Raw genomic sequence first — 24,481 nt, forward strand, 5'->3', positions numbered from 1 at the left:
GCAGAGTGGTGTAAAAGCATGGCACCGAGTGTTTCATGAGGACCAGAAAAGACACTAAGAGTTGTGTGATGAATTTCATAAAGGATATTGTCTCCTTCTGGGCCATCAGCATTAGGAAATACATATATACTTTTTTTTTTTCCCCACTGTGGAGCAGAACCAGACCGTGAGGAACTTGAGCCCATCCACTGTAATTTGGCACTCACACTGAGGCAGAGAAACTACTTGCCAGTCTGGGATTTCCTTCCTTCCTCTACAGTAGTGGGTTTCAACCACTGGAAAGGAGAGCTGGACACTGTTCTACACCTCTGTGGGGAAATTTCCAGGACCTGACACCCCAAACCTGGGAAGCCGGTGCCCCGCCGCCAGCAGCTCGGGGCAGAGCAGTCCGGGAGGGCTCCCTGGCCAGCGGGCAGCAACCCCTCCAAGGCGCTGGCGGCCCCCGGCCCGCCTTGAGGCTTGCCCGGCGCAGCCTCCCCCGTGCCCGCAGCCCCCGGGGGTGGCGGGGGGCGGTCGCCGGCGGGGCGGTGCGCGGGGAGCCGGTGGCCGCGGGGCCGGGGCGGGGCCGGGGCGGTGCGCGGCGGGGCGCGGTGCAGGGCAGCCGCGGGCACACGTGGCTCAGCCCCCCAAAAAGGCGCTCCCCCGCGGCGGGAGAGGACAGTTCGTCCCTCGTTCCCCCCAGGGCCGCCGCCGGTCCGCTCCGTCCAGCCGTCGGTAGGTGCCGGTGCCAGGGACCGCGGTTGGCTGCGAAGCGGCGGCTCCCGCCCCCTGCGGAGTCAGCCCCAGGTCCGGGGCGGCCCTACCTGCCGGCACGATGAACCTCACCGCCGAGAGCCACCGCATTCCGCTGAGCGACGGCAACAGCATCCCGCTCTTGGGGCTGGGCACCTACGCCGACCCCCAGAAAGTAAGTCCGGGGCCGCCGGGACTCCCCGCACCGCTGGCGGGGCAGGTGCCGGCCGCCCTCGCTGCAGCCCCCCGAGCCGCGGCTACTCTCCTCCTTTCCTCCCGTCCCGGCTACTTCTCTCTTTGCTCCCTTCCCCGCGCCGAGTTAAAAAGACGCAGCTCTACCGTGAGCAGCGCGGGCAGCGCGGCCCGCAGATGAGGAAAAGGTGGGAAGAAATAAGAAAAAATCCCGCCCGGTTTGCGGTGTGCTGCAGCTGCTGCCACTGTCGCCCACCGCCCCGCGCCGCTGGGCGCACGGGCAGGGGCGCGGGGGACCCGGAGTCGGGATGTGCCGTGTAATGCCCGGGTCGGAAAGGGAGGGGACCCCGGCAAGGCGGCCGGGAGCTCACGGCCACCCGGAGCCAGGAGGGACGGTGCCGTCGGCTCCCCTGCCTTGCCCCCTGCGCCGGGTGTAGATGACATGAGGGATTTCGGAATATCTTGCGACCGATACTTTCCAAGTAATGTCCTGAAACAAAGACCCAAATTCCTGCATCCTGATTCCTGCGGCTCCCGCAGCTGACTGCCAGCGGCCAAACCACTCTCAAATATTCTACATCCTTCGGTTTTGCGCAGGGCAGGCATCATCCCGTCTGACCGTGCCGGTCGGCTGCTCCCGCGGAGGCTGGGGAAGCACACCTGATGCTTCTTCCCTCTGCGGACCTGGGAGCGCAAAGGCAATTCAGTAGCCACTGCCTTTTAAAGCTCTCCTAAAGTGCCTCATCTTTCATCAGTTCTCTTTTTTTTGTTGTTTGTTTGAAGAGTTGGAAAAGAGGCATCGTGGCCAGAACCCCTCTTGTGTAATAGCTGCGATGCAACGTGCGTGTGTATGACTTCGCCTATCACAGGGTATTTCAAAGTACCTTTTAAAGAAAACTCTGGATTAAAGCCAATTACCCACCACTAAATGTACCATGGTGCATCAATAACGGCTCAAATTTTCAACAAAACCTACTGCAGGCAATGCATGAGTGATGCAGAAAGGGTGTAAGACGTCCTCAGGACTGCAGATCTCACTGGTTAAAGATACTGGTTTACATGGGGAGAATCAATAGGAATTCATTACTTCAGAGCCTGGGCATCATCCCCCACATCACTAAACTTTCGGGATTTTCAGCCGGTGCGTTCTTTGAATAATGGTTAGTCAAACAAAATAAAGGTCTCTAACAGGAGTTTTGATATAGCAAAGCAGAATATTGCACGATTCAGTGTCAAATAGCTCTGAGTGAACTTGAAGCATCTTTTCCCAGACGCGTACATCATGCCCTCAACCCTCAAGTTGCAATTTTTGCCCTAGTTTTAAGTTAAGAAAGATGCAGCTGCCAGCACAACAGCTCCTACCTTGCTGCACTTTCCGCCTGCAGCCCGGACAAGCCGTAGCCCAATACTGTGGGAGCAGACAGGGAGCCCCGAGTGGCAAGTAACCTGACGGAACCGAGAGGGGAGCTGGATGGGATTCCCCTTGAGGAGGCAGCTTCTCGGCACTGCTGTTACCCTGCTAGGAATTCATTCTGCAGGAATTCAGCTGTCCCAGAATCAACAGAGCAACAGCTCTGCTTCTTCTCCCCCCGTCCTGGAAAATCCTGATGCTTCGTTCCTTTGCCCTCCCGTGGTTCGAGGTGTACGGCGAGCTTTTGCATTGGAGCTCAATGAGCCAAAGTGAATAATTTTTAGGTAGGGCTGGTTTTCTGCCGACTCAGCCCCAGGTAGTGGCTTTTTTTGCTTTTCGCATATACATCCTTTGTTTTCTGCTAACAGAAGGTGGGGAGGACAGGATTATGCAGGCAGGGCAGGCATTGCTACGGCAACTCCAGTTTAGAGCAATTGAAGCTGCTGTGTAACTGTACCCTCAGTGGGGATGGGTGCACATATCCAGCCACCCTTTCTCCTTCCCCCTGCTTTTGTAGGAGTTTGATTTTCTGAGCTTTTTTTTTTCTACATGATAAACACGTTAGAAAGTTAAGGGTGGGAGGAGGAGCTGAGAAGAGATAGAGAAAATAGCAGTGATAAGGCACTTGCCACAGTCTCATTTTCGCAGAAGACCAGGTGAAACACCGTGTTTATCTGGCGGAGCTGGGCTGGAGCTTTACGCTAGGATTAGGACTGCTATTTGAGTCGAAGAACTTGTCACAGAGAGCAGCCGGGGAAACGCAGCAGCAGCGTGCTGTGGGATTTGTTGCAGAATTGTCCTGCTGGCGGGGCAGGACGTTTAAATAGGTCACGGCTTAAAATTTGCCCGTTTCAAAACGGCTGCTTGGCTGATAAGGGGGGGTAGGGGCTTCTGTCAACTCCGTGCTGTGGCAGCGGAGTGCTGCTCGGCTGGGACAAGCTGCTTTGCCGAGCGCTGACTAGTGCCTGGTGCGACTTCCACCGGGATGCCTGGCGAGGTGTCTGCCCTGTTCCTCCTGCCCCAACAGCTGAAAGGCTTTGTGGCAACCCAGGACCCTTTCAAGGTTTATCTTAAGGAGTGAGGCTATAAACTAGCGCTGACACGTTTCCCTTAAAATGCTCAGTTGTAGCCTTTTGTGGCTGAATTGCTTAAGAAGCAGCATCTGAGCCACCCATTCTCCGGGGTGGGGGAAGGCAGCTGTGGTAGCAACGGCTCAAGCCAGCCCCAGCACTCTATTTCTGCTCATGAGTCAGATCCCTGCAACTTCTAGTTATTTTGTGCTTTGATATAAAATACAGAGCCATTCATTTGTCAGATTATTCATCTTCCTCTTGGAGACAGGTTTTTGATTTTCTGCTAGTTTCTTGTTTTGATTATTTTTTCCTCCCCCAAAGGTTATTCACCCTGGCACCTCCATGTCAGAGCAGCTTGTCCAAATCAAATCTGTTTTCTTAGTGTCAGGCTGTAGCCCAGTAGCTCGTAATGAGCCCGGAGTGTTCTTCCTGAAGTGCAGGAATGTGCTCGCTGGTTAAGCCAACCAGGCAGATCTAGTTAGCCATGGAACAGGGAAATCTGCTTCTCCGGCAGTCGGTTAGAAGAAAACAAAGGCAGGAGGCCAGCTTTCACGTTTTGGGCTTTGTCTGCATAAATTGAACAGCAGCGTCTTCAAAACTGAAATGTGTCAGCAGCTTGCCTTGCTCATCTTAAATAACTTAATTGTTCTCCCAAAGACGATTTTTGGGAGAGAAGTCATGCTTCTCTGGTTGTGAAATATTCAACAACAACAAAAAAATACATCTATTGACAGAAAGTCCCCTGTACAAATTTACTGACTCAAAGTAGTACATCACTGAACAGAAGCAGAGCTGGACCACTGTGGAAAAGGTCTGTTTGATAATCAGACTCATTTTAATTGAATGCTCTTTCCCCCTAGATGTAAGAGAGCTTTTCTTCTGACTGGGTAGAGGTTGGGATGACAATTCAGCTAATTCTTTGAGGCTGAAAAGTGCAATGTTGGGGATTTCTTTTTGCTTTACTCTCCTACCACAGCAAGAAAGTACAATGAAGCCACTGGCTATCAGTTCATCTGCTAACAGGAAGAAAGGAGTCTTCACTGCGTCACAGAATAGAATTAGTCATAAACTTTGGTTATTTATCAAGAGAAGCACATAAAAAAATTTACAGGTTGGTAAATTGGTGTTTTCTTGTCCTTATTTTAAAATAAAGAAATGCAATAATTGCATAATTATTAAGCTTAATTTTCTTTTGCTGGCAGATTTCATTGTATTGAAGTTGGTTTTGCATTTTGCTTCATGCATGGAATGAAATGTATGATTCGTATTAGATTCTTGCCTACATAAAAAATTAGGCTATTTATCCTACCAAGGATGGACTCAAGTGAACAAGTGGAAATCTCAGTCACTGACTCCTTCCCCTGTTCTCTCTTCCCTTCCCCAAATATTACTTCTCCTCATGGGTTTGGGTAGGAACCACAGTGGGAACTGTGAATCAGGACTACCAATGCACTCCAGACAGCTTTAAAATTTGAGGCCAATTCTACCTCTGTTTGGCTCTGTCGATCCTTCTGGCAAAGCCCTGCAAGTGCAGGAGTGGCTCTGCCAAGGCTCCAGCAGATGCACCGTGTCCAGCTCCCCCTCTCTGAGGGCCCCCAAGCCGTTGACCCAATTCTCCAGGGTATTAAATAGATGGGGGGAGGAGGGAGAGGGCAGCCCCACAGGGAAGGGTGGTAGAGGAGGGCAGGCCCCTGGATGAGCCCCTGGTATTGCCCTGTGCTACAGCAGAACCAGACCAGTCCATGGCAGGCTCCCACTACCTCCCAGCACTGATTCTTAATCCCCAGCACAGCCCATCGAGTGGTACTGGCACCCATCTGGAAGCAGATGAAGTGTGAGGATGAGCAGTCTTAGAGGGGAAAGGTGCTAAAAACACTCCTAAATCCTGGAAATCCTATGCCTCGTTAAAACTGCACTTATGCCTGCTTCACTTTATAACTCATCCCTGTCAACACAGCTAAGATCATCAGTCCAGTGTCTCCACATAAATACTCGCTGTTTCCCTGGAAGGTCAAGGGGCCTTGGCCACAGCTCCTCTCCTGCCTTCCTGTTTTGACTGAGGGAGGACAGGGCTTGGAGAGAAGGTTGTAGCAACCGCACTGTACACAGGCGCTGCTTCTGAAACATAAGATTGGGCAAAGCGCTCAAGAATAGCACTGGGTGAGGGCTGTTGGCAAGTTGCGACCTAGCTAAAAATGAGGTTCTGAGGTAGCCAAATCCATTCATAAACTGGAAGCAGTTTTGTGGAATAGTTTCAGGCAAAACAAATGGCAAAGCATTTCATTTTGGGCACTGGCAGTACAAGCAGAGGAATCAAAGAATTATTAAAGCACTCGGAGGTAGCAGTTGCCTTTCCCTGAATAGCCCGCTGGTAAGGGAATCCACATGGGCGGTGGGAAACCAGATTCAGCCCTCCTCTCAGCCTCTGGGGATTAAATTCATATCAGACAGCTCAGGGAAATAACGTGATTGTGGGGTGGGTGATAGCTAGAGAGACAAGAAGAAACATGCACAGGCTGGAGCAGGAGGAGCACCCTCCCCATGGGAAAGCGCACTGCCCACCAGCCCCACAGCGCTGGATGCTGAAGAGCTTGGTATGGCTTCCAGCCAGGAGGAAGAGAGACCCATATCCCCAAATCTTTAACTACCACAAAGTAACCCTTGTGAATGCCCAGATAGTCTGGGTTTTGTTTAAGAAGAAACTGCTGGTTTGAATCAGGGAGAAGAAAAGTTCATCCAGGGCTCCCAGATCCAGTCTGAGTGACCAAGTTTAAAAAAATTGGTTTGGATAAGTAAAAACACTGTCTTGGCACCCTGAATTAGTTTTTACACCCAAGCTAGAAGCTGAACAGAGTAATTTTTCATTGTACCGGTCCAACAGCCTCTAATGCTCTCATAGGATCATTTATGCCAAAAAGTTCCTCGCACAAGGATGTGCCTGCACAAACTTTTTCAATCACTCTTCACAGTGCTGGCTGCACCCCTGCTTCAGGCTGCCTGCCTTTGGAGCTGCTGTTAAGTCAGCAGGTAATAGGTGATTTGTCCTCATGATGGGATCTGGATCTCTGAGCGGCAATAAGGGAGGAATTACACTCAACCCCCCCGTTTTCCTCCTGAAAAGCCACCACTGGCTTCTGAAACACGATTGTCTGGAGACAGCAATGATTTCAGGTGACTTGCAAAGAAAGTCACCTGGCCTGACCCAAAACTACAAAATGAATCACGTATTGAGCATTCCTGGGAGAAGTGATACCTGAGATCTCTGCAGATACTGTTGAGCTTAAAGGCTTTCACTTCCTGATTTCTTGCCTGTGAATTTCTCCTACTGTGACTCACACAACTGTCTCCCTCCTGAGGTAAACTTGGCTTCTGGATTTTTTCTTGAAAGAGACGAGAGAGGCAGTGACAAGAGCAGGAACTCTTCTAACATCCAAATGTTCTTTCAGCCTTATCTTATTTCCCATGACATGCTATTAAAATAAATATGTAAAGAAAATACCTCAGTCCTTTTAATGTGAAGGATTACACATGAATATGTGTTTGAACTCAGCAAGTACTGAGTATGAAGTTAGCTCTGTAATGAAGTGATCTTTATGAACCTACATGAAATTACCACAGATGTAGGCCAGGGAATTATTTTTTTCAGAGGTAAAATTTTGGGACCCTGCTTTGAACAGAGCTGGGGGAGTCAGCTGGAATATTTGGTTACAAAGCCTCTTACTTATGCCATGAACTTAAGAAGTAAATAAAATTCCTGAAGCAAAATAATTTTTTTAAAAGTTATTGGATTGCATCTCCTAGCCAGCATTTCCAGAAGACATTGTGTCCCTTGCCAGTCCCTTTTGGTAACCACCATTGGCTTTCTCAAGGTCTTTGCTTTTTAAGCAGCAATATTACCTCATGCAGTACTAGCTCTTCTTGTCTTCAGGGAGCACTTTGGAGCAGCGCAGCCACAGCTGGCCAACACATAGCAACAGGAGGTCTCTCAGGGCTGGGATTTCTGAGATGTTTCAGAGGGTAGCCTCATGTTCCCTCTGTCTCTGAGGATGCCCTAAAATCATACATCCAAGTGGAGATTTGACCAGTTGAGCCAGGGGTAAAGGGAAGGAGATACATTACTGCAGCCCAGAAAGATCACTGCTCGATCTCCCACATGTCCTGGAGGGCTCCTTGCCTGTCTCTTAGTAAACCCTTAGCTTAGCCTTCACACTGAACAATATTTATCCTGAAACCCAATATCTGCAGCCAGATCACTCAGAGTCGTGGCTCAGTTAGTTTCGTGCTTGAAGGACTAAACCATACTGAGGCAATTTTGCTTGCACAAACTGCAGATGGCATGCCTCTCCTTCGGTGGCTGGTATCCTGGTGTTGAGTGATGCCCTCATTGATTAATTGCTCAGATTTTATTCCTTAATTAAGTCAGTTACTGGCAAGACCCAGTTGCCAAGAGCAGATAAAGGCAGGATTTCTTGATACTTGGTACCCAAATATCTTAAGGAGGTGCAGCAGCGGGCATCAGCTTTTAGCAGGCAACAGAGCAGCTCAGCTCTTGGGCAAGAGCTTGTGTGAAGAGTCAAGAAACTGCAGTGATTGGGCTGTAGTATTGCCTTAATTCATCCCTGCTTTTTGCTACAGAGGTGGCATATTCCAGGGAATAAGTGGTTTCACACATGAAAGTGTTTTCACACATCAAACTCCTTATAATAAAGAGATGAAGGTAGACACTAGAAGGTTAAACTAAATCAAAAGGGTCTCAGAACAAGTTCTGGTTTCATCAATGACTTTTGCTAAAAGCTTACTGCTGCATGATACATTTTAAAATTCCCTTCCTTGTATGCTCAAGTGGCATGTTTACTACCTCTGGTTTATCTTGCGTTGTCTTTTTTTTCTCAACCATACAACTTTTCTGTTCTGCCACTGGAGCAGTCTTCCTCCATTTCTTTGTCTTCAACACTTCTTTCATGTTTAGCCTTGACCCCTCCTCCTCTGCCTGCAACCACCTCTTGATGCCTCAGCTCCTGCTAGCTCCCTGTAATCTTGTGTTATACAATGGAACATTTTTGGCTTGCATAAATGCAAGATTGCATCTTTATCCCATTAAGAAAGGAAACTTAAGTCATATAATTAGAAAAATCAGGTAATTAGAAGAGGTAGATGCTTTTTCTCCCCCCCTGAAATGTAGCAGACTCAGAAACTTCTAGCTTTAGTTTAAGAACTGTACTTTATACAGATTTTAAATTTGGATTTGATAAAATTACTTACCAGACTCTGTCAACCTGGAGAAAAGATCCTTGCATGCAACTTCCTTGGAGACACAAGCTTTGTTCCTAATATTTGGATTTGTACAAAACCCATGGTTTTAAGACATCATTGAATTTGCAAAATGCTCTTTTACTTCCATGTATCTTCTCTGATGAAATCTCCGTGGTTCTTCATTTCCATGAAACTGGAAGCTTAATAGTAAACAAAGTGATAGTATTACTAATCTCTGAGCTAATGGCTTCTGTTTCCAGTTGTGAACACAATTAGTGTCTAATCACGTGTAGCAGATTAAAAGATGTGTTTACTGAAGTGGTCAACATGTAAAATTCCTAAAAGACAAAGAGCCCAGCCTTGTAGATGAGTGTGAATGAAAAACTAACTTTCTAGCTACAATGTTCATTAACCAAGGGAAGACTTCTGAGCAAAAATGGGCACAAAATTGCTGGTCCTGGAAAATGGTGGATTTTTTAGTTTGTTGTAAGGAGCGGATTGTGCTCAGAACAACTTCTTCCCCTCTCCCTGGCTACCCCAGCAACCTTAAACCAAAAACCCTTCTTCTTAAAATGACAGTACCTCTAACCTATGATGACATCTCAGCTGCTACATGAAAACGTCTTCGGACTGCTCCAGGACCAGGAGAGGTATCCCCACGCAGCGCCGAGGACTTGCACTAATGAATCCATTGACAGCCAGGTAATTGCCTGGCCCTGTGCAGTGATGCCTGCCTAATCCAAGCAGAGGAGCTGGCTCTTGCAGCCACCCTGGCACTGCGTCATTTGGCTCCCAAACACGGCACCAACACGTGCAGACTTGGACACGGCAAGAGCGCTCTGCAGGAAAATGATCCCAGAACAAGGGCGCCAATAGGAGGTGACAACTTTGTCTGGGCATCAGGACAACTTTTAGATGGTGGATATCAGGTACCAACATGATCCACCAAACAAGCTGTGTCTGCCTATGACACAGGGTAGAATCGTGTTTAATCAGTCCAGATCCAAAACTAATAGAGGGTTAATCCAGATAAGCTTTTAGGACAGTAGCACTACTCAGAACCAGTCACAGGGTTTCTTATTTGAGAAGTAACCAAACACAGAACAGACCTTTTCCATTCCATAGCTGCTTGCTCCAAGTGACAAGCACTAGCTGTTTCAATATACTCCTCTTCCAAAAACTACAAAGTTAGCTGTTACCAGTGTAATAATGCTAACCCAAATATTGACTCCCCAAAATAGTGCTTTTATTCTTCTCTTTTCCTATGGCCTTCTAAATATGCTGGGGTTTTTTAAAGTCCACTCAAAAGCCACAGGAAAAGCCATTCTATCTAAATAAAACTTAAGAAGGTTGTTTTATAGAAGATGAGACCAGGAATCATTGGCATTGTTGAAGAGGGGAAAAACTGAACCCCTACGAGTGAGTAATCGGGATTACCACAACTGAAAGATACGCTTTTTTGGCAAGAACATTTAGAGCCCAATTTTCCAGGCAAAGCTCCATTTTTAAAATGTCCCTGACCGACTCCATACGTTAAAAATGGCTGTGCACTCCTATGTGTCCCTGATTCCCCACAGTTCTCCGAAAAACAGTGTAAGCATGTTCTTGCAGCTCATGTGGGAAGCTAACATCTGGATTGTCTCTTTGGTTGACCTAGGAGGCCAGATTTGTCAAAACTTGAAAGCACTGTGCAGAAAATGCCTCTCTAGGCTTCGAAGCCAACTCTTGTTGGTTCAGCTAACTAGGTGGTGGAATTCCCCAAGTTTTACATTTGCCTTTGCAAACACTTCTTCGAACTGGCGCCAGAAACCTCTCCCCTTTAACTCTAGGGAATGAAGCAGAAGAGGAACTGGCAATCTTTTCTTCTCTTTTATTGCACAAGCTGGTGCTTTATCTTCCACTTGTCCTCATGCATCCCTGTGATTGCATTGTTTGTCTGAAGGGTATTTTGATAGCACCCACCCTCACAGATAGATCCAGACTTTCCAGGGCCAGCTGGCTGTTGTGTCCTCCAGCTCTTCAGGAAACTTTCCCAGTCCATCCCACTAGCACTGTGAGCACAGGAGCCCAGGTCTGCACAGCATGTGCTTGGTTTGCTTGAATCCTCTAGCTGCCAGCAGAAAGGTATGGCAGCTCTTCAGCTTCACCTTGCATTAACTTACTTTGTTTTGAGTGAAAAGTCACAGAGTTCCTAAAACTGAGGATTCTGCAATCAAGTGTTAAAAATAACTCCAGTACCCTCTGCCAGCTACAATAATAAGGCTTTCCTGAAGACAGCTTTGGCTAAATCCTAGAATAACAATGTCACAGGAATTCTAGAAATTCTAAATCTACTGTTATGAAATCTAATTTCTGTTGTATGGACAAACCCCATGCTTCGGGCCACTATAGAGCATCAAATAAAAGGAGAAAGGCACCCCTATTCCACCTTCATTCATGGCGTGACACAAGGCCACAAGTGACACCATTCCCCCCATCTTCTCTGTGCATATTTGCTGTCCTCCAACTTCCAAGGCAACACCGTGTACGATATAAAGCAAAGTTCAGGGCCAGCGCAGCAGCCTGTGGCTATTAGCTGTGTTCTCTGCCTCTGTTCCCAGCTCTACCTGCTTTTGCAGACAACCCTTTGCTGGGTTTTGCTTCCTGGATGGTGGCTGCCAATGCTTCCGGGGGATGAAAGCCAGATTTTCCTGTGTACGAGAGAGAGGGATGTGCTGGCGGTTGCATTTTCCAAGAAAGAGGTGTACAGTACAGCTTCTCTTTTACAAGATTAAACAATTCTAAGAATGTACCCTTGTGTGGCTCATATCCTCTGGCTTTGTAAACTCAACCTGTGCTTTCCTGCAGGGCCTTCAGTACACATGCTTTCTATGCTCTGTTCCTAACATCTTAAGCCAATCCTTTTTGCCAGTTTGTCCAGAAAACAGGCAAATGGAAATAAGCAATTGGGCTTCTAGAAACTTGCATAAGAATCTGTGTGTGAGTGCCGAGCTCTGATGAAGGAGGCCCTGAGCCCAGGAATGTACCTACTTTCTCCTTCCTGTATTTAGCTGACTAAGATTCCTAAACAGCAGCTCCACATCCTAAATTATAGGTTTGGACTGGAGCTCTTGGCCCATGGCTTGGATGTCTTGTGTAACTCTGCTGCAACTAAACTCAGATTTTTCCAGAAGATGGCCCAGTGTCTCCTAACACTTCAGGCTTTTCCCCCCAGGATCATCATTCTCAGCTGAGAGACTGCAAAGCATTGCACTAAACATGTGAGATGCTCAGGACTAAGGCAAAGGGCTTCTTCCCTGAAGTGCTGCTTCCTCTGCTCTCATGTGCTGCTGACACTAGTGCAACTCTGTAAAGCTGCTCCCTGTAAAACAGGGCAGAGCAGAATCTGGGAGCCCGAGTCAGACCGTTTTCCTTCACTGTATGCACTAATAAAGAATAAATGATGATACTGATATTACAACATAAAAACAGCAACTACAGTAGCAGTTCACATGATTTTGCAGGATTATAATCTACTGCCAATGTGTCCTGTTATCTTTACCTTTGAAGATAACAACTCTCTTAATCAGCTGGAGAGCCAAAGGAAATTGCTGACAAGAAAAAGATGCTACAGAATAAGCAAAAGAATTGGAGGGCAGCTGAACTGTGAAATCAAATAACGGTAATAAGTCAGACAACCACTAACACTGCTGAACAAACACTGTACTACTCAAGTGGGAAGAGAAAAATTCATGGGTATGCCTTCACAAAAATATTCTCCTGTGGCTTGGTCATGTGCACTCATGAACAAAACTAAAGCTGAACCCTTTGCTATGGTAGGGAGAATAGTTTTTGACAAAATGGGATGTGATGGAAGATGCCTGGATTAAACATTAAAAATTAGGAAAGTTTATGGTCTCAGAGGAATAAGAGAGCAGACCCTTTCAGGCAGACAGAATTGATGAAGCACATTGCTTTTTCAGACTCACAGAAAGTGGTAACTGGCCAGTTGGCTACTTCATCTGTGGAGAAGGGGCCAAATTGCTGCTTCTTTTCTTTCAGTGAATGTGCATATCTGAGTCTGCTCCCCCAGCCCTTCTGTTGGATTTATTTATCATGGAGCCTGAAGGAAACAGATACCAATTAAATCTGTCATGCATGATGGTAAATCAGCTGGCTTACAAGCTATTGATTGACAGAGAGTGCGGGGATTGACTGATATGGGCTCTGCTATGCCAGCAAAGCAAAGCTAGTTTATTACACTAAATTACTAGCATTTATAGGTTACTATGTTTGTACAAAATTTTTCACACTGACCCCTTTGTCTCCGTCCCCTTTAGAAATACAGTCTTCTGATTATTCTTTTTATGCTAGTAATGTCCTTTGTTATCTCTCTTGTCAAAGCAGTCAGTATCAGAGGGTCAGAGTCACTAGACATGATGCCTTCACTTCTGTTTTTGCCCTGAGTTTATTTCTCTCACAGCTTCTACTGTACTAGGGCTAGAAGGTTGGCAGTGCTGTCTGATATTCAGCTTCTGTAGTGGTCTGATCTTCCCCAGAGGGAATAATTGTGTCTCTTGTTTCCTTGAACTTTATGATCTTAAAAATAACACAGATGCTATTGAAGAAATATATTAGTGATTGAGCAAGTCCTCCTAGTCAACCAGTTATTCTTTCACCATAAAATGTTCAATGAATTTAATATGATTCTTTGGCACAAATAAGTGACCATCTGCAAAAGCACTGAAGATAAATATCTGTCTTACAGTGCACAAGTAGTTATAAAACTCTAGTTCTGAAACAAGTCCTTGATCAAAGCAGCATACTTGCAAGGCATGCTGATTAGAAGCTGAAACATTAATTATGGCGAAGGATCAGAACACCTCTTATCTACCCTTAAATAAAAAGTAATAAAGAAGCAGATTTGTCTTTAGGCCAAAGCTAGAGAGTCCTGAATTACTACTAACAAAGCACCAAGGTTTATGACACAGAGACATTTCAGTACCTCATCTAGTATTTGTACTACTCTAAAAGTGAGCCCTGCTCATTCAGGAATGGTGCAAAAATAAAGCCCTCGCTGGAGTGATTAGGCAGCATAGGCAACTGCATTTTAGGTAACGTACTAAGAGAGTATAACCTGCAGGAAGAAGAGGAAAGAAGTCTGGGGTTCTTAGCAGAATAAGGTGGTTGCCCATGGCCAAATAGCCTGGGAGGTGCTGTTCCATCAGCTGCTGTGACAAGTTGGGCCAACCCTTATACAACATAGATGCATCACAAATTTCTATCTTCACTTAAATGAAAGTCTTATTATTTTATTATAAAATGTGGTTTTCAGTTGTAACCTTTGACCTCTCACTACTGAAGACCAATGAACGTCAGAAGAGATTTCAACACCTCAGACTGAGCAGCTAAGTAGAGTGGAAAGATCCAGGTTTGTGCCTTCTCTGATGGAAAGATGGATGAGCAGTGGTGGTCTGAGTCACCCAGTTTTGGTATGGTCTGTCAGGAAACAGTGGAATAAGATACAACACCTAAAGCAGCACTTCTAAAAAGTGGCAATACCACAACATGACTAGCCTGTGCAACTCATCAGCACAGTTTACCACAGCCCATTACTGCAGGATCTGGAAGGATTAAATATATGAAATGCCAGAAATGATAGTTTCTCCATTAGAATGAAAATAAACATATGGTATAAAGTTTCCAGACTCACAGATGTCTCAGACCTTCAGCTGGGATGGTTCAAGAGAGGCAATATTTTCCGAAAACTGTTCCCTAGATTGCTTTGCATTTTATATGCAGCACCTTAGACCAGAATCTGTCAGAACTAATATACCACATCAGATGAAATGGACTAGTGCAATAAAAACATATATATATAATGTAAACCTATCTCCAGCCATTGGTAATCAAGACCTGATCCAAAAAAAGCCACCCCTAGCCCCTAAAGAATAAGGTTATTCCTTGAGATGGAGGAGTCTTTCACAAGATTATTTGTACAGATGTAAGCCCCATATAAAAATAAGAAATACACAGAAGTTCAGCTCTAACACAAGTCAACTGATTCAGCCAAAAGCAGATGCAGTAACTGCAAGCATTTCCCTCTATTCTACCCTCCTCTCATGTCTGAAACTGTGCTGTTCCCTTACATGTGAGATTCTATCTTTCCTCACCTATTCCTTTTGATTTTCTTACTGATCAAATGGGCCCTGGTGACCGAGAAAAGATGCAACTCAATAATCAACATTTCCTAGTCTGGTAGAGTTTAGTTTACAGCATCAGGAAACAATAGGGAGCTGTGTTTGTGCAATCTCTCAAGAGTGTGAAGAAGGGAAATTCTAGTACTGGGTTCACACCTCATTTTCAGTCTCTTCAACAAATGGAAAAAGTAAAAAAGAAAAATTATTTTTTCCCAAAATCTGTATTATGGCAATGCATCACTATCCTCTAAATGCTTTGCTTTCATACACTTGAATGGCAAAAGTCAAACAGGCTGAAGAAATCTAGAAGATGCACTGTTTGCAAAATCACTTTTTAGAGAGAAAAAACACAGATAGCACTTTTGGAAATACACTTGTCTTTCAGATAACTAATAATCACTTAGGCTTGAGCTCCCCAGACCTTTCAGCTGAGCCCTGTTGCTCTGTGCCAGTCAGCCCGAGCTTTGCAACTGCAGCTCCAGCCTCGTGCGGCTCATTGCTTGGGCAGAGGTCTGAGTTTCTGTTGTCAGTCACCTCAGGCTTGTAATACTCGTGTTAGAGCTTTCATCCTGATGCCTCTCTCAAATCCTCTCCTGCAGGTTCAGGCAGGGACAAAGCAGAGAACATGTTGGAGGTTGTCATTGCTCCATGCCTCGCACTTCTGTAACACTGCCCAGCATGCCCCAAGTGAAAAGTAGTAATTGAGTGTGCCTGAAAAGCTGGTAGCTGCCATGGTCTTCGTTACATCCAACTAAAAACCAGGAAAGGGCCCTGCCAGGGGCCAAGTGTGCTTTTGGGAGACTTCCACAATCAAAGCAGCAAAGCACTGAAACAAGTGTTTCATTGTCTCCCTCAATTAACTACACAGCATTGCATCATCATTGCTGTAAATACTCCAGAGTGCCAAATTGTGCCATTTTTCTTCTCGGCCCTCTTTCAGGTGTGTAATAAATCAGGGCACGTGTGAACAGCTTTGCATTTTAAGTAACCTTTAGGGCCTGTGTGCTGGAGCAGTAAGTTCCTCCCAAGCCCAAACAGAAGTTGGTCCATTTTGTGTCCCTCAAGCCAGCCAAGACAGGACACTGAGCAAGCAGGCTGGAATATGGTCCCATTATCCCAGAATGATCTGTCACCAGCCTACAGTTCTGGGACTGTAAGGCAGGGGTGAAGACATCGCCAGGTGTCTTCAGCAGTCCTTCAGAGACTTTTCTTTCATGAACATGGAAGGGAAGACCAATGTCCTTAATCACTGAAGCATCCAATAGCAGCTATGAGTTTCACACCTCCTAGTTTAGCAGGTGGTGGAAGAGAAGCTGTTTCTTTCATGACAAACTCATGAGAAGCCAGGCCAGTGGCAACTGTAAAAGGACAGCTAGGAGAGAGAGGAAGGAGAGCTATTGCTATGGTAAAAAATGGTCTTTCCCAACACCACTTACTGCTAGTCCTGCTTCTCTCCTCCTCCTGGCATTGTCAAAACCAACAGATTTGACATGCTCTGTTCATACCATCTCATTTCCGGATACCTCTGGCATCTGTTCTCTTCACAGGAGAAGCATTGTGGTCTTGGCCCTGCACTTGCAGGTAGAAAAATCCAACTCTTGCCCTTTTTTGTTGACAGACAGCAGCACAGCAGAGCAGTTTTACTTGCCCTACTTCAGTTTTTTGTTAAAGTGTATCAGATGTCCCTGTTGCAGCAAAGCAATGCCCATGAAAAAGATGGGAGAATAGAGTTGCTCCACGCCCTTGGCCACCACCACTTAGAGCTGCTCTCTCATTATAAAAAGTGTAGGAACCATAAGTTGTTTTCAGTACAATTTTAGTGACCAGACAAATAATTTCAGTAACCAGTTTTGTGCTTTTTTGCTTAGTTTGGCCTACATGTAATTTTGCTTGCCACATTGGCTAATGGAAGATATGGAAAATATGGAAAATATGACTTCTGAAAAAACAAGCTTACTCTGAATTTTGGCAGTGATGAGCAAACATAAATGCAGCACACAGTACAAAAATGTCACTTATTAGGAGGTTTCTCGGGCTCATTTTAAACTGAAGCAGTAAAATATATTTAAATATACACTAAAGCAGTTACTGTTTCTTGACCCCTCAGTAAAGCAGCTGTTCAGAACTGGGAATACCAGTAGATAGTCCTGACCTTCCGATTGTGATACCAACAATGGTAAGTTGATTTGAGGAGAAAGAAGTCAAATCCAAATTCCTCCACTGCTGAAAGGTCCAAGCTATTCAAACAGCCTCTGATCAGTAGGCAGTTGGCAGCTCTGCTCAACCAAAAAGTCATCTTCCCCTTGAATAAGGGATTTTATCAAATGGCTGTTGTAGGAAAGCCCTTGCTCTCTGGATAAGAAATTATAAAATTATTTTCATATCAAATGCATTCAATTCTACTTCCTGGGGACACTGGTATTCTCTCTTGCACAGAGACAGTGAGACAGTTTTTTGCTTTGCTGTCTTTTCCCAGTCTAATCCCACATGCTCAACAATTTTGAGAAAAAGCGCACAGCACTTTTTCATTGAAAAGCTGGAACATGGTTGCCTGGGATGGTCACTCAGGATGAATTACACCACGAACCCTGCACACATCTCAGGGACTCTAGCACTGAAGGAGAGGTAAGCTGACACAGCTGACACTGTGTTCATTCTTTTCCTTCTCCCATCAGACTCCCAAAGGTTCCTGTCTGGAGGCGGTGAAGATTGCCATTGACGCTGGTTACCGCCACATTGATGGCGCCTTTGTCTACTTCAATGAGCATGAAGTGGGACAAGCCATCCGGGAGAAGATTGCTGAAGGGAAGATCAAGCGAGAAGACGTATTTTACTGCGGCAAGGTGAGAACCTGCACTCAGATTATTTACACTAAATCCAGGATTTCCGTGAATGGTCTTTCTTAAGAATGCCAGCGGTCAACATCTGGAATGCTTCCTCCCAGATCCAACATCCTTTATTTTTCTTTCCTAGCATTACAAGAGTGCTGCAGATCTTTATGAACACTAGGCTTGCTGTGAGGCACAGGAATAACTGTTGTTCTCTGTCAAAATCTCTGATGGCAGTGGGAACCATGCAACATCCCTACTGCTCACTATTGTAGGCACCTGCAAGTTAAGACCACAGCTACATTCAGCCTAAAGTGCTGCCTAACCTGTTACTGTGCCACACTTTGTGTTGTCACACACAGAGCCCCATCTGGACAATGATCCTGTAAGAGAGCTATTTTCTATTACAGCAATTCCCTGCACAGGTTTGCCATGAGGTTGCACAACGAAAGGGGTGGGAGCAAGCACGTGCATGCCAGTGTCTGTGTATGGGAGAACAGTAAGAGCCCACATAGGTACTACTGCCAGGAAATTACTCATCAAGCTACACCCTTAGTTACTGTATCACCTGCCATTAAAAAGTTCTAGATGATGAATCAACTTACTTGGAGAGAAGATGTCATTACACTTCTGTTAGGGAGCAATGAGGCTGGAATAATGCATGAGCTATTTTATACATTCAAGACTTAACTCTTGACTTTTAACTTGACTCTCCTAAAAGAATGAAACCCCTTGTCCAATGAAAGTGTCTGACAAAAGCTGTCATGACTACTGTGAACTACCCCAGGTATAAGAGAGCTCATTGCACATCGCAGAATAAAGAATGATGGTGCCTATCCAGTTTCTAAGGGAGTTTAAGGCCTCAAATAGTTCTTCCTGCAATGCTTCTTTGGACATATCAGCCTAATATTTTCCCTTTCTCCTTTCCCAAACAAGACGTAATCCACAATTACTCAACAGACTTGCAAATAAACACCACTGTTCCTAGAGTGAAAGATCCCATGGGATGAGAGGCCTGGCTTACTGTGAGCAATTTATTCAAGTTCTGTGATCAGGGAAAACTAAGCTTCAGATTGGATAGTTTGCAGACCAAGTGGATTTTCAGCAGCTATAGACCAATTTCCAAGTACAGCAATTTCCAATCTGTAAAATATGTACCCCTTTTCCAAGTTTCCCACTTGGTTTTACTGATAAAACCTTGCCATTCTGAGAAAAACCTCACGTTCTGAATGTCTCTGCCTTTATCAGGGGGATTTCTCATTCTCTTATATGCCAAATATGCTGATTTGGATTAGTGAAAATATTTGGTTTCAGCAGTTTTATAGTTTCATTACTGCAAATTATCAGTAATATTACAAATCAAAACCACCAAGCTGTGCCAAAAAGGTTAGAACCAGATGTCCTAACAATTTTGAGTATTTTAACTTTCTCAACTGCTTCTTCTGCAGATCATTTGCCCATATCAATTTTTAGACTCTATGAAAGCACATCTCCTTGTAAAATTTCCAAACTTCATTTATTTATTAAGCTTGTCTGCATTCAGTTTTCTGATCTGATCACTGGATGTTTTTCTAGTTGATAATCACTACTGAAACACTGAGTCATTTGGAAAACTGCAGGCCCTGCAAGCCACAGGGCTGCAACACACAGTACCACAACAGCCAATGCCTGTGCTCCCAGCCTGCTGGGTGTCTGTGAGATGACACACACATGGATTTCTCTTCCAATTGTGTCCCGTTTGTGCTTGACAAAACATCAGCTGCTCAGGGTGGTAGTCCATCATAACATTTCTACGATCTTTAAAGGAGCTCAAAGGCAGAAACAGAAAATGCTCTGCAGCAAATTCAATCCATCACAATCTAGGATTTTCACAGGTTTCACTCAAAGCTCTCACAGCAGCTCTGAACTTCCCAGAAGGAGTGGGAATGGATCTCCTTTGCCTTATGTATCTGTAGTTTAATGTACCTCACAAACTTAAATATCTTACAAACTACAGGCAAATCTCAACCCAGTAGATACTTCAGGCATTGATCAGTAACTGATTGATATGAACTATCACATCCTCTAGGAAACACGGTAGATACACAGACCATTCTTGGAAGCACCAGATAGTACAGGAGTTAGTTATGTTTTCTGCCTTACTGACATCAGAAGTACTGGAAATTCCCAAGAGCTTTCAGACTCAAGCCCCTAGTGCAGGTCTTTCCTTAAGCAAAGCTGCTGCAGATGGAAGGCTGATCCTTCAGCAGGGACTGACGAGAGCAGCCCTGCTGAGTGGCAGCGTTACTGGAACAGTGACCTGGTGTGATCGCGCTGCATCTGCCAGTTGAAATCATCAGCACTTGCACTTGGCTCTCGCTGCTGGCTGCCTGATCAGGCAGAGCAGCTCAGCATCCAGAAATTTTAGAGGTTTTATATCAACTGCCAACATCTCGCTTGGCTTATACAGCAAGACCTTTTTGGTCTCCTCTTTCATCCCAGGATATTTCTTTCATTAAACTAGAAGTAACATTTCCAGGAAATGTGGTGTCCTAAAATGCCAAAGCCAGCTGGCAGCTTTGACTGCTCAAACATGGGTTCTACTTAGGTAGATAACACAATAACTTGTACAGATCATGAAAACAGTTATGAAACACTCAAACTTCCATGGCATCGATGTATTGACATAGTACAAATGTTTGCTGTTTTTAAAGGCTGGTTCTTTGGAACCTCTGCAGTTTTTAGAGGGAAATATATTCACTGGTAAATGATGAGCTCAATAGAACTGTGCTAGAAAGGGCATTCAGAAAAACTACTTCTAGCCAATACATCTCAGATTACCAAATTTCTAAAACACAGTAACAAACTGGACATGAAATCTACAAAGTAATTTCCTTACTTAAATACAAGTTAAGCTTATTTTGTATGTAAATGCTTAAAAAACACATAGACCAAAGATTTTCAGTAAATCCAGTGGAACAACTTAAAACTCTTGAGAACAGCACCTTGGCCCCCTTACTGTAGTACACCTTAGCCTCTTACCACTGTCTGCTGACCATAAACTCTTCACATCTTACAGCATACAGTTAAGAAAGGCCTAGTATGAATTTCCAGGTGTTTTGGTTTGTCACTTTTGGGCAGGGTCAGATATCCTGGTCTCGGTACAACTTAACATGTCCTTGCTTCTGTGGGAAAAACTGAGCAGGCTGTTTTCCCCGGGAGTAACTATAACATAGTTTAAAAACAAAACAAGCATCTAAAATAACTTAAAGCTTACAGAGGCTATGCCCTTCAACACTAATCAATATCTTTCCCCATAAATCACAATTCAAGTTTTGAGTCTATGGCATGAATTCATTCTATACCTTAGTGTGCAGTGGCTGTCAGCTTTGGTGGCAGTACTGACTAAACAATGACCATACCAGCAAACAGCAAGTTTTTCCAACCAACCAGAGACAAAAACCTCAACGTGACTCCACACGTTCGTTTTGTAAGTTTGAAAAAAAAAAAAAAAAAACCAATACCAAGAAAGAAATTAGCTCAACTTATTGTGTGCATTCAAATGGCACTTTAAACCTTCTATTGTGTGTTAATTCTGCTGCAGTTAAAATTGACAAAACTCAATCAGTTTACAAAGAGCTCTTGGTTACTAATTACCCTTGCTATGGTTTTATCCTTGCAAGAGACTTGCATCAGCAGGGTTCAGTTAGAGATAGTCCTGAACACTCACCAGCTAAGCACACTCCATAGCAACCTCAGGGCATAACCCTGAAAGGAAGCAGTTTGCATTAAAGAGGTGCAGAAGACTGGGCTTTAACTACTCACACCTGCACTACAGTGACTAAACACAAACACATCTTCCCCTGAGAACTGGGGAATAAGAGAAAACTTCTCTAGGTCAGGCAGTCCCTCAGGCTCTGCAGCCACAGGAGAAAACCAGAAGATTCTCTTAGTGCTGGGTGCTTGGCTGTTCAATAGCTAACCCACATGATCCAAGCTTCTGCCTTCAGGCATAAAACTGACCACAGATTCCTCGTGGGAACAAAGTTTTTCAGTGAAAGCATATGCTTGGAAAACAAAAGGAACCTGCCAAATTTCATTGAGCAAGAGTTTGCAATATCCTCAGCCCAGAAGAACCTGTGTTGTAATAAAAAAAGATGTAATGGCTTTACTGGGTCAACACTTCATCGGTCCTGGGCAAAAATTCCTGTCTTAAGCTCTGCACCTGGCTCTGACAGAAAGCAAGGTAAGGCCCTCACCTCTGCCTTGCAGGGGTGGAGACCACGATGTTTTTGCACTCTGCATAATGGGCTCTGTCAGAAGGACAAGAGGGAGGGAGTGTGTGTTGAGGGGCTTCAGCTGGTTCACTGTTCCTCCTGGCACCCAAAAAAAAAAGCCTGTGCTTGCCTCTCCAGCTGTGGAATACCTGCCACCCCCCAGAGCTGGTGCGTCCCACGCTGGAGAAAACCCTGAAGATCCTGCAGCTGGACTATGTTGACCTCTACATTATTGAGCTGCCAATGGCTTTCAAGGTAAAAAGAAAAAATGCTTGGAAAAGGTGCATGAACTTAGCTTGAACCAAGGTCTCCATCTAGTATATTCTTTGCAGCTTCCAGCCCATTCTGTCAATAGCACGTAACACATATATTTTGATATATACTGCATACATGCATTTCTGTGCACTACCCACTGAAAGAGAGGCTTATAGGTCGTTGAGAACAGGCCAGGAGAGATATAGCTTGGAGTCTTTCTGCTGGAAGGAAGGACAGGTCTCCCAACCGTGGCTGAGCAGTTCCTTCTCTGAAAAATTACCATAGCTGAGCGGTAAATGTGTCTGAATCCCCTCTGAGCCATGAGGAGAGAGCCACTGGAGGAAAGAGGTCACACAAAGCAGCAACAGGCCAGGAGCAAAGTTTAGAGGGGGAGAGGAAAAGGTAAAAAAATCACCAAGTTGGTTTCCTTACTCTGTCCAAAATTAAAGCTGCTGGGCAAATTAGGGCTATGATTTAATTAATCTTTTTAACTTCAGTGCTCAGCTTCACTAGATCCCAACTGGTGCCAAACACGGGTTGTACATCTCTCATTCTCAAATGTTCAAGTCTGATATTCCCTCATACTGCTGGCTACGGGCAACTTGTAGGCAAAACCTTTGAATGCAGGGAGCTCACATCACAGTTACATGCCTCCCTCTTGCAAGTCCATGAACTTTCTGCTTTCACAGCTTTTTGTACCTTGCTGTACAATTTTCCTCTACAAGTTCATGACATAAAGGCAAATGAAATTAAGAGAATTATATTCAAAACATTTAAGTGGTTTTGAACTAATTAAATCTTCTAAGAGAGAATAGGGTCAGGCAATTTGTTGGTTAGTTGTTTCTGAACAAGTTTTGAGCTCTAAGCTGGCCTCTTTTTGCAAGAAAGGTTGCAATATGATTATTAAGATCATATTTTGCTGCAGACTCAAAATTAGCAGAACTATCAGATAGGAAACAATTTACCAGTGAGGCTATCACATTACATAAGCAGCCCTTTTTTCCCCCTGAGTAGGCTATATCCTATTAAGATCTGTATAGGAGTAACCAGACTCTGATATTAAAATTTTATTTATACAGTCACACGTATGGAATCCTTTTGGGTACATTTTTGAAAATTTCCCACCACTAGCAATTTCCTGTTTCCCTTTTCTTGTGTTTGTATTCTTTAGTAGTTCATTCTCCCACATAGTGAAGGTCATTGTCTCACAATATAAAGATAGAGACAGCTGGCTTTAAAGTAATGTACATCTGACTCCCTGAGGCTTGTATCAACAATCTTGAGTAGTTAAAGGAGTAGCAGACCTAGAGATTCATTCATGTTTCTCATGAGAGGAGAGAAAAAAATAAGTCACTTTCTTCCTGAAAAATATACACTTTTCTATGTCAAATACAAAATGAAAAAACCCCATCCTTTTGCAGTGGTGACAGGTTTCCTTTCTTTGCTCTCTTGCTCAAAAATACACCCATCCTGCCTGTGATGCTTGCCTTTGATGAGGAGCATGCAGGTGTAACTCTTAAGAAACTCCTACTCCCCCCTAGCCTGCAAACCTTGGTGCTTTCCTCTATAAAGTCTAGCAAAAGTAGTCTCTGGTTGGAAGCAGTGATGTACTCAGGACAGGACCTAAAGTACTACCCTGAAAACAGTTGGAAACACGCCCCTGCAGAGCCCAGTAAGCAATTTGTCACAGGGCTTTAAGGCAGAGTAAGAGAACTATGGTTTCAGAGAGCACCACTCAGCAAAGTCCCACTGCTTTTCAACAGCTCGAGAATGGCCACCACATGGGGTGAAATTATTTGCTGACCTACCAGCATTAGCCTACACCTCCCTGTATTTTTTCCCCACGTAGATTCCCCATTCAGGACTTTTGTCCCGCCTCTCTTTAGCTCCCAGCAGCGTTGCTCAGCTCCTCCACCCTAGCAAGGCAGTAACCAGCAGAAACAGGTCTCCTCCAGGCCACCACGTGTGCTCCCTCTGCCTGGGGAGCTCATGCCCAGCAGGCATTTTAGGGGTAAGAAGCCAGATGATATTTTAGGGGACTCTTCTCAGATGACTGATTCATCAGTAAGCATCAATTTGTGCTCTAAATGATCTGCAAATCCATCCCAACTGAGTGATTCTGTCATCTGACAGGAAAGCAGATATTTTAGTGTTACACTGAACAAGTCTCATCCAAGTATCTTGTAATTTTAGAAGAATAACTCAAAACAGACCATTGACATCACTGTTTGACTTCCTGTTGCCCTTCTGTTTATAGGACTGGCATTCACAGGTTGTTAAAATTGCTTTCCTGAGAAAGCCG

The 24,481-nt window shown here is 44.8% G+C and overlaps 1 protein-coding gene across 1 annotated transcript in view; it reads left to right on the plus strand.

The window, feature by feature from the left end:
• The first annotated feature begins 660 nt into the window (after positions 1–660).
• Positions 661–24,481, plus strand: part of AKR1D1 (aldo-keto reductase family 1 member D1) — a 35,265-nt gene continuing 11,444 nt past the window's right edge. Inside the window, exons 1-3 of the mRNA XM_066319686.1 lie at positions 661–907; positions 17,516–17,683; positions 22,063–22,179. Coding sequence (XP_066175783.1) covers positions 815–907; positions 17,516–17,683; positions 22,063–22,179 — 378 coding nt within the window. The 5' untranslated portion in view covers positions 661–814. The remainder of the gene's footprint in view (positions 908–17,515; positions 17,684–22,062; positions 22,180–24,481) is intronic.

The sequence above is a fragment of the Sylvia atricapilla genome, chromosome 5 (assembly GCF_009819655.1).
Source record: "Sylvia atricapilla isolate bSylAtr1 chromosome 5, bSylAtr1.pri, whole genome shotgun sequence".
Taxonomy (NCBI): Eukaryota; Metazoa; Chordata; class Aves; order Passeriformes; family Sylviidae; genus Sylvia; species Sylvia atricapilla.